The sequence below is a fragment of the Fomitiporia mediterranea genome (assembly GCF_000271605.1).
Source record: "Fomitiporia mediterranea MF3/22 unplaced genomic scaffold FOMMEscaffold_5, whole genome shotgun sequence".
In the NCBI taxonomy this organism is placed as follows: Eukaryota; Fungi; Basidiomycota; class Agaricomycetes; order Hymenochaetales; family Hymenochaetaceae; genus Fomitiporia; species Fomitiporia mediterranea.
In genome coordinates this window covers 2,229,798-2,241,829 of record NW_006760390.1, presented here as the reverse complement: position 1 = coordinate 2,241,829, position 12,032 = coordinate 2,229,798, and the positions used below count along the sequence as shown (strand labels likewise).

General features: G+C 47.6%; 6 protein-coding genes across 6 annotated transcripts; 3 read left to right on the top strand and 3 right to left on the bottom strand.

Moving 5' to 3' along the window:
• Window positions 1-1,023: 1,023 nt before the first annotated feature.
• FOMMEDRAFT_35956 (uncharacterized protein) lies at window positions 1,024-3,145 on the top strand (the record flags this gene model as incomplete). Its single annotated transcript, XM_007265722.1, has 3 exons — window positions 1,024-1,160; window positions 1,219-2,855; window positions 2,994-3,145. Coding segments are annotated over 3 exons (1,926 nt in total), but the record flags the coding sequence as incomplete, so codon positions are not given.
• Window positions 3,146-3,373: 228 nt separating this feature from the next.
• Window positions 3,374-4,813, bottom strand: FOMMEDRAFT_121735 (GTP-binding protein ypt5). Its single transcript, XM_007265721.1, has 5 exons — window positions 4,632-4,813; window positions 4,463-4,503; window positions 4,254-4,391; window positions 3,789-4,161; window positions 3,374-3,725 (listed from the first exon to the last, which is right to left on the bottom strand). Exons 1-5 carry the CDS (start codon window positions 4,690-4,692, stop codon window positions 3,580-3,582), a joined length of 759 nt encoding a protein of 252 aa, XP_007265783.1. The 5' UTR covers window positions 4,693-4,813; the 3' UTR covers window positions 3,374-3,579.
• A 101-nt stretch (window positions 4,814-4,914) lies between these two features.
• FOMMEDRAFT_146203 (uncharacterized protein) lies at window positions 4,915-5,900 on the top strand (the record flags this gene model as incomplete). The annotated part of the gene is made up of 3 exons (XM_007265720.1): window positions 4,915-5,317; window positions 5,369-5,721; window positions 5,775-5,900. The coding sequence occupies 3 exons, from the start codon at window positions 4,915-4,917 to the stop codon at window positions 5,880-5,882; spliced, it is 864 nt and encodes a 287-aa protein (XP_007265782.1). The 3' UTR covers window positions 5,883-5,900.
• FOMMEDRAFT_167420 (uncharacterized protein) lies at window positions 5,885-8,464 on the bottom strand. The gene is made up of 7 exons (XM_007265719.1): window positions 7,790-8,464; window positions 7,690-7,738; window positions 7,495-7,639; window positions 7,353-7,439; window positions 6,788-7,293; window positions 6,624-6,735; window positions 5,885-6,568 (listed from the first exon to the last, which is right to left on the bottom strand). The coding sequence occupies exons 1-7, from the start codon at window positions 8,311-8,313 to the stop codon at window positions 6,009-6,011; spliced, it is 1,983 nt and encodes a 660-aa protein (XP_007265781.1). The 5' UTR covers window positions 8,314-8,464; the 3' UTR covers window positions 5,885-6,008.
• Window positions 8,465-8,693: 229 nt separating this feature from the next.
• FOMMEDRAFT_106680 (P-loop containing nucleoside triphosphate hydrolase protein) lies at window positions 8,694-9,468 on the top strand (the record flags this gene model as incomplete). The annotated part of the gene is made up of 3 exons (XM_007265718.1): window positions 8,694-8,921; window positions 8,974-9,119; window positions 9,184-9,468. 3 exons carry the CDS (start codon window positions 8,694-8,696, stop codon window positions 9,407-9,409), a joined length of 600 nt encoding a protein of 199 aa, XP_007265780.1. The 3' UTR covers window positions 9,410-9,468.
• Window positions 9,469-9,669: 201 nt separating this feature from the next.
• FOMMEDRAFT_146200 (uncharacterized protein) lies at window positions 9,670-10,831 on the bottom strand (the record flags this gene model as incomplete). Its single annotated transcript, XM_007265717.1, has 5 exons — window positions 10,559-10,831; window positions 10,463-10,502; window positions 10,174-10,389; window positions 10,083-10,118; window positions 9,670-10,023 (listed from the first exon to the last, which is right to left on the bottom strand). Exons 1-5 carry the CDS (start codon window positions 10,804-10,806, stop codon window positions 9,670-9,672), a joined length of 894 nt encoding a protein of 297 aa, XP_007265779.1. The 5' UTR covers window positions 10,807-10,831.
• Window positions 10,832-12,032: the final 1,201 nt, after the last annotated feature.

The window sequence follows — 12,032 nt, the reverse complement described above, 5'->3', positions numbered from 1 at the left end:
CTGTACTATGTCAGTTGCTATGGTGATCACTTAATACTGAAACATATAACCTCTAACATACATATGTTTTACAATTTTTTTTAACTATAAAAATTGTACTAATAAGTAATATAGTAGATTATAGTACTTTTTATATATATAGTTTTGATTTAATTATGATAATTTTAATTCTTAGTATTTTCTCTTAAACTTATAGAATATTATAGAAAATATGTAAAGAATACTAGTACCAAATTTTTATATATAGTTATAATAGTAATTATTGTAATAAAAAATTCGTAAGTTATAACTATAAATTCTGTATTATAGAAAATAGTAAAATTGGACTTAAAATCGTATTCTTAATAAGTAGCTTAATACTTAACTATTAATTATATAAAAAAATATATAGTGACTACATATAATATAGTACTCATTCTAAAAGTTTCAGCTACAAATAGTGTCTCCTTAAATTAATATTAAATGTGTTGTGTGTGGGAAAACTTTCTGTTCACTAAATCAGTGCTGATCATCAAAATTCTAACATTCCAACACTAATATCTCAGCTTCAACTCATTGTTTTCTGCTCAAATTTCGTATTTAAGTAATATCTACTGTAGGCTACCTGTATGTAAAATTTCAAGAAATTTTACTAAGAATTGAGGGGGGTATTGTACAACTGAGCGTTAACTGGTAACTGAGCGCGAACCGGTGAAACACAGTAATTTACTGACAGACAGAAAATATAATTCATCAGAGCTTCGCTTAGCCGTGCTTTGTTTGTTTACGCACGCCAGATGAGGAAATGTTGTAGGCTGTACATTTTGTGCGAGCTAGTGCTGTCCCGATCATTCTTCACTCGCAACCCTGTCTATATGCGCCATCTTCCCTTTCTCTTCCTCCCACTACTCTCATCCAACACGACGCTACATGTCTGTCCCTATCGCCCCGCCTCCAACGTATGACCAGGGTCAACAGGGTGAACTGTATGCATCCCAACACGAAGCGCAGTCATCCACCGACGCTGCGCGTCTCACTCCAGCAGACGCACAGCTTCTCATCAGTCCCTCGGGCAACGCGACTCACTTCCAGAAGGGCTATCTCGGTGCCAATGATGAGCGAGCAGCCATTGAGGGCGAGCTGCAGATAAAGGGTGTCCCACTTGACATTTGGGAGAGCTTGTATGCTTTGTCTAACATCTTGAAACTCGTGTATACGCTGACACTGCTCCCGTCGCAGGACCATTACACTTACATCGACCGAGTCGGACGGGAAACAACAAATCGAGCTCAACTCGGTCCCCGTCAACTTGTACTCTCGCAATGGTCAGTCTGGTTCAAATGCGTACACGGTTGCATCGTCCATCCCTTTCGCCATACCGCTTACACCGGATACTCCTCAGTGTCTGCACGCCGGGCGCTCATCGCTCTCCCATGTCTTGACGGCCACATTGCTCACCTCAGACCCGGCTCTTCCGGTCCTGTCTCGTAGTATCAACGTCCACACCAAAAAATTTACATCACATCTAACGGATTGCGAGGTACAACCTCGCTCTGTTTCATTAAGCAGTCCGACCACCGTTCAAGTCGAAGTTGCCAGGACAAGCTACCGGGTCAATGAGCCCATACCTGTCTACGTTACTATCCCTCCTCCTGATCGAAGCGTCATCCTTGATCATGGCTTCACCCTAAGGAGCGTTAGAGCGGAGCTTATTCGTACGATCAAAGTGCAAAATCAAGATCAAGCTGATGCGCCCCAAGACAACGGTGTTGCAGACGAAATCGATGGAGATGACGCCTCAGATGCTGACGACGATTCGGACTCGGCGTCAAGTAACGGCGTTCCTCCTAGCGCGGAGTTCTCAGGCGCATTCGGTAACTCGGGATCCACCTCGTACGCGGCGACGTCTTCCAACGTACCAGTGTCCTTTGGCGGGACTGACTTTCCGAACGAGACGATTGTCGCCCGTTCTGGGAGCTCTTGTCGATTCCACACGTCTCGACCCGTGAAGCTAAGGCTTGTTCTCCATAGCAGCCTTCCCAGTGGCTCACCAAACGGAACCAGCGCCCGACTTCCTGAACCGGAAGGTTCCTTCGTAGATAGAGACTCCCAATGCGCGTCAATTTCTCAGTCGACAGTCCTACACTCTGTTGAGTTCCTGATACAAGTCCGGACAACGTTTTTACACGTCTCAACGCGTTCGGAACGGACTTTCCCACTCATCATACCAGTCACTATCCTCCCTCCTCCAGCACCATTGCCAGAACTAGATCCTTCACTCGACTCTGCATATCGAAAGAAGCACGACCGTCCGCCAGTGAAGACTGTCAGGCGAGAGGACTCAGACGTCTACACTGACGAATACGAGACTGGACAGCCAGGGCCGAGTGCGATCCCAGGTGGAGCGCCACCACCATTTGATGATGCCCCACCGCCGTTCTTCTCTGTTGGCGAAGCATCGACGTCCCGACTTCCGACCTTCTTTGAATCGGAATCTGAGATCATCGTACCCTCTGAGGATCATCCTGCTGTGGGAAACGCGCTTTTGCCGCCTCATGGTGAGTTGATGAGCATTCTGGGTGAGGGTGTGTTGTTTGGTTTCCCTGCGTCGGAGAGGTATGACGGACATTCGGACGAGATGACGCGCTCGGCGACTCCGCCGCCATCACTTGAGATGGCAGAGAGCGATCAGGATGTGACCAACCTCGCGGAGCTCGTGGACCAACCTGAACGCGCAATTGACGCGCTCAACCTCGTCCTGGAAGAGCAACAAGAGATATCCCGCTCGCGAGCGGACGGAGACCTTCTCCCGCCTCCTCCACCTCCGCCAATGGACGACCCGTCGGACCCACCACCATCCATCGACTCCGAGTTTCGTTCACGAAATCCGAATCCCGACGAGGACCCACCCCCGTCGATTCTTAACCCAGACTTCCGGACTACGGCGCGTAGTCCGAGGTCTCCACCGCCCGCAGGTAGTCCACCCATGGGTCGATCTACAATGCCTCTAGCAGAAGCGCCGACTGCGCTGGACGTATCAAGTAGGAGGCCTAGCGTTCCAGAGGAGCCATCTGGGATATCACCATCCCATGCTCCTCCTCCGTACCTTAACCCTGTGACACCAGGGGACACGGAACATGTGAGCGGACCACCACCATACGTGGACCTTGTGCCATCTGTTACTAATCACTCACATTAATAATAATAATGTATTGACTTGATGTCAATGTGATTACCTTTATCAAATATTTCTTTCTTCGTTTGTACATCGTTGCCTCTTTGCGTACTTATTGCCTTGAAACAACTTGAACACTGTACGTAGAACGCATTGTCGTATCGTATCGCATATCGTATCGCATCATATATCGTATATCATATATCTCTTCTGAGAGACAGACCATAAATTCAAAGTACGAATGACGGGGATGAATGAATGAAAAACAGTACAAATTGGTAATCATTTACCATAACTAAATATACTATGGTAAGCGGAAACAGGAGGTGGGGAGATATGGAAATTGTCGTTGCGAGGGGCAGAGAGGAAAGGGAGGAAGAGACGGATGGATGAATGTAATGCCACACAGAATCCTGGAACTTTAATTAACACTGGCAAGCATCTTTGCGAGCGTTGGTATTCTCTTCCAAGTTTACGTTCTGCTGATTCGCGCCTGCTCTCCCTGCTGGCCCACCATTTCGCCCTGCTCCACGTGTTGAGGCTAGGATGTGCTCGATTGGGATCTTCTTGGCTATAAAATCAGAATCATAAATAGTCAGCAACTTCAGTCAGATAGACAGAATTAGAGTCGTACCAATTTCAGTGAAGAGCTCTACAATGCCTTCACCAGTCTTAGCACTCGTCTCAAAGAAGAGCAAGCCGGCCTCCTTCGCGTACATCTCGGCCTCGTCCGTGGGTACCTGCCGTAGTGTCTCCGACTCAGCAGCTACAGCCTCACCAGGGGTGGCCGTAGCATCATCTGGCTCATCTTCAGCATCTGAAGAGCCACCTGTGGCGGGAGACTTGGGCTGTACGAGGTCGAGCTTGTTGCCGGCCAGAGCGATGACAATGTTAGGGTTTGCTTGACGTTGGAGCTCCTTCACCCACGACTTGGCCTTCTCGAGACTGGCCATCTTCGTGATGTCATATACCACTACCGCAGCCTGAGCGTTGCGGTAGTACATTGGCTACAAAATGGGGATGAGGATGGGATGCGCAGTCAGACATACATGCGTTGCCCATGAGAAAATAGAAAACACGAGGAGGGCCTTGTACTTACGGCAAGTGAATGGAATCGCTCTTGACCAGCCGTATCCCAAATTTCATATCTTAGGACGCGGTCTTCAAGACGGCATTTCTGAGTGAGGAAAGCGGCTCCGATGGTGGGTTCCTTGTTTGGCTGGAACTCGTTGGATACCTAAGCGGGAAATAACGACAATTTAAATAACGTGTGAGAAGTGTGTTGGTGAGGTGATGTTCGTTACGCACGAAACGTAGTACTATAGAGGACTTTCCGACGGCAGCTTCGCCTGTAATATAAGAGCATCAGAAGATGGTCCTCAGAGAAAAGGCAATATCAAATGCGCTGGTTGCGAAGACAGCGACCACGAGGGATGACCTGATAACATTGAGGGATAAAATGAGGAGAAAAGCGTACCTAGGAGAACAAGCTTGACTTGGACAGATTTGTCCGACGGACCAGACGCGCTCTCAGCCATGAATGCGAGTGAATCGACAGAGGAGATGGAGAAGAGGAAAGGCTAATAAACGCGGTTAGTGTTGGTGATGGTGGTAGACAAGCAGCAGGACGCAGTGTCGTCGTGGCCCGTGACGTCCGTCGTCCACGTTTGGCAGGCGGCGACCAGTGCGCAGATCCACACTAATAAATAATAACAATAAACACACAGCTTTATTTTTCATAAATTACAGTGACTAGTAACATGTCTAGCAGTGATCCAGTGGACGACCCCATCGTGGCAGTATTGCCTATTCGCCTCTCAACCGCACTCTCCCCGAACGTCCAGCTTCATCAATTCCCCCTCCTCACTAGACCACTCCAAGTCCCACCTTCTGCAGCTCAAAGCGGAAAGAAAATTCGTGCACGAGTCAAGCCGAAAGCTGCTCGACTCGAGGTACACGTTCCAGTGGATACTCGTCCAGAAGTATGGAACAAGGAACGAGCAGAAGAGCTCGGTAAAGCGAGGGCCATAGACGATGCGGAGAAGAACTTGTGGTCGAAGAAAGGAAATGAAAGCACCCGCGACGAACGATTATCAGAAGTTCGTATGAGGAGCGAACAGGTCCCAGAAAGAGGGAGTTATATGCTTGGTATTGTTCGTAATGGTTAGTGACCAAATCAATTACATTTAATATCGTTAGTAACTTGTTGACTAGGTCATTTGCATCTCCATCCGATTAGCCAGACTCACCAGCTTCGACCTACTCTGACTTACATGGACGTACTCAATCGCAAAAGTCGACGAACAAGAACTAGTGCTGACGAAGATTCCGATTCCGACGAGGGGCCGCCTCCGGACCCAGATGACCCGAATCCTCCGTCACCAGTTAAAAGGGAACCCAAGTCAACTGGCGAATCGAGGGACGTAACTGTATCAATTCGCAAGGCAGACGACAAAGGTGCCCAATCTCTAACAGGAGGACTGACGGCAGCACGCCGTGAAATGTTGCACACACTACGTCTGGAAGAGGAAGAACCTTGGGAGGATTTTGAATACTGTGATGGAGAGGTGCGTTTTTCAATCCTGTTCCGCGCTTTAATATTTACGACTGACTTTTCTAGTCTGTGGAAGCTCAAGAAAGTTTTGAAGCAGTCTTTTCCAAATCGGAAGATAAGCTCGCATGCAAATCAGATTTCTCTTCTTTTCTACAAAGTATTCCAGGGTTATGATTGGGATGATAGTGAAATACAGACAGTGAAATACAGACTATGAGGAGGTAAAAGGATTGTGATGCGTTGAAGCAAGTACAGACAAAAAGTGATGAGGTAATTGAACAGAGAAAAATACAAATGCAGTTAATTCTTTTCCAAGTAAAACAACGATCGTGGTCGAGAACTGGTGTCAGAATACCTTGACACCGAGTCGCGAGAAGGAGCATCAGACCACCGTATGAGGGAAATGCGCGGATTTCTGTCAAGGTCGAGAGGCAAGACTGGCGCGTCGGGAAGTAAGGATTCCGCTCCAGGTGAACAAGGTGGTTGATCTGGAGCCAAATGGCACTCGTGCCGTGCAACACTCGTGTTTGCACCATTTGAAGATCCAACTATGAACTCGAAGTCCTCGAACGGATTTTCGGATGCATTTGACACATTCCTAGATGGCTCTTCCCGCGCGTCCCTCGCATTAATGTTACCGCTAGCGCCTGCTGGCGGTTCTGCTGATGGTTGCGTTCTCCATGAATTAGAATTGTAAGGAATACTTTCGTTTATAGGACCTTGGTGCGCTGCACCGTTGTCTGATTTATCCACGTTGTAAAGCGAATCCCATGTCGATGGGTGCTGAAGGAAGGCTTCGCGTTCATGTCGCTCTACGACACGCCCAAAGCTATGAATAACTAGTACCGAAAGGATACCCCCTGAATTTCCCACAAGGTTAGTGATCGATTCAAGCTACCAGTTATGAGTACGTACAATATGAGCCGACGAAAACTTCTGGGTCGATCGATTTACTCCGAAATGCTCCCACCAGGCCCAGTACCGTTGCAATAACGTTGAATAATGTGATCAAAGCCGTATGGGCCAACTAAAGCTTTTTGTAAGCACAAAACAAGTATAACTGATGTTGATATCCTTACCTCATTTCGCATTACCTCTCGGAATAACCTCATACGGGTCATTAGAGGACCCAGACTCCGAGTCCTAGAAGGTGTTGAAGAATGCGGCACAGAAGCAACGCTGAAGCGCGATTGTTCCGAGTTGTCTTGGAAATGAACGAACGACGGCTTCGACCGATGCGAGCGTTGAATAGGTGCAACCAGGGTTGCCTCGGAGCCCTTACGCTTGGCATTTTCCGCTGACGTCCCATCCTTTATCCATGCTCCTACCAAATACCGCATGTTTCCGACAAAGCCTTGGTCATCGACAACATGCCATGTCGGAGCACGAGATTGTTGTTGCATTTCCGAAGGGTTCGCATTCGGGCGTGTTTCCGGTACATAATCCCACCATCCGCGCGGTCGCACCGCTGTTGAGCCCTCTTTCTCATTAGTGACCGGCGGCGGCGGGGTATTACTTGTAAGGTAAATCGATATCCGGCCTTGGGCAGCAGGAAGCTTTTCTGACTTCCATAATGCATAGATGACTACGGCGGGTAAATATATCAGCTTAAAAATAAGAGTGATTTAGCAAGTCACAACGCACAGCAGAGACATATGAATAACGCTATTACGAAGCGTATGGTGGTCGCAAGGGAGAAGAAAATGGGATCTTTTGTCACCGTACAGATCACTAATGAAGTATTTAGTATGTCGAATTCCATGCCACGTGCATATATTGGGCTTACAGGAGAGCCTGCGGGAAGCATTCTGGTTTGCTAGGTCCAAGAAAGTCATGGTAGACGAAACGCCTTGCAATACGCAAATGATACAGAGGACGGCCTTGGAATCGTTTAGGCATCTGTAAGCCTTGACTCCGAGGATTCCGGAAAGCTAAGACGCGTTGAGTCCCCGAATTCAATAAACGACAGCAACACGCTTACAAGTATCGCAGAAGACAGTTCCGTAAAAAGTCCAGAGGCAACGAGAGCGCTGAAACAACGTGAGGCCAACGACCACATAGCGTAAAATATAATAACATACGCTCGACAATTTATTCCTGTGGCAAGGACTGTCGCGGCGGTGAGCGCAAACGAGACGACACCACACAACTGGCTAATTAATAGCGCGTAGAATAGTCCCTTGTACTTCACTCTCCCTCGTCGAATATAGTCTGCCGAGACAATTGAGGTTATAATGAAGAGCATGAGCATCATCCCGGAGAACAATAAAGTCCAGTCTCCCCGGCGTACACCCGCGATGTAAGGATCTGCAACGAGGGAGCCATCGGGAAATGTAGAGTATGACGGGCGGAATTGCGCAAGAGGCGTTGCCGTGTAGAAGCTTGAATAATCCGGTATAAGCACTTGAGTCGATAGTTGCACAAGAACTTCGTTAGGTGTGGCAGAACATGAGCTAGCGCGCGGTAGGAGGGCCGGAGGCTCCGTCACGAATGGTGCAGATAGTGGAGAGATAGATCGGGATGCCAATGTCGGAAGAAATGCACTAAGTTGCGTTCGAGTCGGTGAAGCAAAGGGAGAGTTGAGAGGGCGCAGAGAGCCCGACATGGCCTGCTGGGCTGCTTCGGATTGTGTTGAGATAACAAGTCTTCCAGGAGAGCCAGTGTTATGGAGAGGACTAAGTAGTCGACACAGAGGAGGAGGCCCGGCATAACTGACTGTAGCTCAAGGGGCGGCTGGGGTAAATAAGAGACAGTTGCTGGTGCAACCCGCGGCGGCCCGGTGACATGCCTGAGAGCGTAGGGCTCGAGAGAGAGCAACAGAGTATTTCTCTCGCGGACTTCCGGCAGTCGAAATAAAAAGCTAATCGCCGGCACGTGCCCGATCGCTGATCATCAAAAAGCGAATCAGTTGCGCTTACGTCATACATCACTTTGCAATTTTAATTTTTCCCTCATGTATCCAAATTGTGCAATACTCCAGTACTCATGGATGCACTGGAGAACAACACTGTCCCGGAGCAGGTACCCAGACAAGCCCCAGTCATTCTCATCACTGGCACTCCCGGAACCGGCAAATCAACTCATGCCCAGCTTCTAGTCGAGCAGGCTCCTGTTCCGCTCAAGCACATCAATGTCGGCGAGCTCGTCAAGGAAAAGGGCCTGCACCAAGGTTTCGACGAAGAATGGCAGTCATACACCGTTGACGAGGACAAAGTGAGCAGTTCTTGCTTGTGATATCGATCGTATGCCTCACCGACCGGCATAGTTATTGGACGAGCTTGAGCCGGTCGTTACGCAAGGCGGCTTTATCCTAGATTGGCATACATGCGACTTGTTCCCAGAGCGATGGATCGATCTAGTTGTCGTTCTTCGATGCGACCATACCCAACTCTGGGAACGACTTGAGAAAAGGTGGGTGTTTGGACACACTCTCCTCCTCATCACCAGTGCTCCACTCATTAGTTGCTGTCACCAGGAACTATCCCTTGAATAAGATTCAAGAAAATAATGAGGCGGAGATTATGCAAGTTGTTCTTGATGAGGCAAGGGAATCATATGCAGAAGAGATCGTCATTGAACTTAAAAGCGAATCAACGGACGATTTGGAGAGTAATGTAGAGCGCCTCGTGGAGTGGGTGCGAGCATGGCGGCGAAATCATGGTTTCAAGGATGACGCCACCCCGCCTCAGTCTACGACATGAAACACTTCTTGGGTATAATCCCTTAGAGTTTGGATGCTCTTCACATAATGAAATGAAACAGTACAGTACAACATATGAGCAAAAAGTGTCCTAAAGAAACTGTCCTTGCAATACTTCGTGCTTCATTCACAGGGAAGAAACCTCCCGCAGTAACGTCACTTGTGCCCATAACTGCCGTTATAGTTGTAGTAACGACACCCCTAAAATAAGTAATTATTAACGCGTGATCGGGAGGACCAGATGCTAGCTGGTACTGAAACTTACGTAGTTGTAAAGACAGACGTTTGTCCGTTCGTGACCGTTTCGGTCTGAGTTGTGGTTGAGAGTACCACCATCGTTGCGGTAGTAATTGGTCCAGTACCGGTTCCGCTAGGCTCGATGGTCCATTGCGTCGGTAGGCCTGACGAGCCGACAGTAATCGTCGGTATATTCCCGTCCGAAAGGCCTGACATAGTAAGTCCTGATTGAGGGTCTAAATAAGGATTGATTGCCGGGGCCGAGTCGGGTTGTGGTTGGTCTTGAAGTGGATTGGAGAGGCTATCGCATTGCGTTGAATCGGCGCTCTTGTGGTTATTGTCAACCGTGACGTTGATGGAAGTAATTGAAAAGAACGGCTGTGAAGATACACACGGTAAACCCAAGCCCACGATTATAACGGAGCCAAGAACTTCACCTGGTTATTTATGTGCGAAGCTTCATAGTAAGTTAGCTGGGATACGGTGCATAAGGACTTATGTTATCATTCTCCCTGATGACTGGCTTACATTGTAAACGCCAGCAGACATGCATGGTGGTAAAGGCCAGTTAAGATGCTTCACTGTACTACCAGGCTCCTGTGCCAGGAATCCTGTCCCGTTTGAAACGGTGAAGTTTGAACGAGCCTGCGCCGAGACCAAGTATATTTCTAGGGAGTCATATCGCGTCGGCGCCCCAGAACCAGGAATAAACAAGCTCTGATCTATTTTGCCATCCCCAGAAAGCTATACAAGAAGACAACCAGAGTAAGTTTTCCGACATGTGCGCATCTCTATATGTATCTGCGATGAAACATACGTCAACGGCGATAACAAGGTCACTTCCTGCGTGTTGAGAGCTTTAAAAACATCAAATCTTCATTCAGTTCTCGCGGTCATCTATTCAAACACGCACCTTCCTGGAGCTGGGGCGTCACTTATAGCAAGGCCCTTCGTAAAATACTGCCCGTTACTGGGGAACGCCTGGCCCCTCGCTAAAAGTGGTACACAGAACAACGTCCATATCACAAGCAGTTGAATTGGATGAATAGCGACGGTGATGTAGCGTGTCAGCTTCTTGGTACGCCCGGTGAGAGAGTCGCTTTTGCTAGACATAACGCGGGAGCTGAACTGCTCCTGGCTCATTGTAACCGCCATTCTCATGAAAGATTGAAATGAAGACCGTTTCAAGTCGGTCGCTGAAGGGGATAATATGAGTGAGAAAAAAGCTGCCGATGGCAGACGCTGGCAAACTGAGATGTGCATTGCTGGTGCCCGCAATGACCGAGCGAAAGGAGCTCGGTGTCTATTTGAACATGATGTATGGCAACAGAATCAAGTTGCAGCGTTTGCAGTGTCCGTTTTCTGCCTTAATTACAGGCATTGGACGTTCCTTTAAACACCAATTTTGTTTTCCCCCGCATTTCTTTCCACATCAAAAATTTACTTAAAAATTTATGTATCTAATGATTATATGTATAATACTATATGCCTGAATTTTTCCAAGCTATTAAGTGCTGTAAAAAAATTAATATGAAGATAAGAAAAAAGTGAGATTTTGTCACGAAAGTCGTTCCTTTGAACACCCCTGTGACACTCCATCACGCTGGCACGCATTCAACCTGTCCACCCCTATCTTCTCAACTTGTGCTCCTACGTTCACTCTCAGCTCACTCCTCTTGCTCTTGTTTATACAGGCAATTGTTCTATAGTCATATCTGCACCTTCAGGCAAAATTCCTGCATTATTTGTTGTGTCTTCACAGGTCTAGGTTGTATTCACCATATTCAGACACTGCTTCTTCTTTGTCAAGGCCCCTCTCTCATATTATGTTATCCTGGACTTGTTTTTTTTGTTGGTCTAGAAGGTCTAGGGCTCCAATAAGCCCTTGGGAGCCCTTCCTCCCTCCAAGTAGAGTATTTAGCCTGCCATTTGGCAAGCTCTTTGTCATGGTAAGTCTTGATTTGTTTCCATTCACTTTCAATCATATTATTAACTTCCTTCTTCCTTTTAGCCTCCTCCTTTCTTGCCTGGACCTCCTTCTCTTCCCTTTCCCTGTATTCCTTCTTCTGCCTGAGCTTTTCCCTGGTCTCATCTGAGGTCATAATCTTTGACATTCCATCATCAAATATCTATGAGTTCTCTGTTGTTTTTCCTTTCTCTGTCAGCAACAGCATAGAGGGGACCCAAAGGCTCAGTGAGGGGACTCAGGCTACAACTATCCTACACAACAGAAATACAGAATGCAAGCACCAGAATGTAGTCAGAACTTGCAGAACAGGCAGAGAGAGAGAGTGAGACAAGAGTAGAGTATATAGAGTGAGCCTAAGAGTACAGGACTACCTAGAGTAGACAAGATTAAGACTACTAGACCAGTCTGATCTTGTACA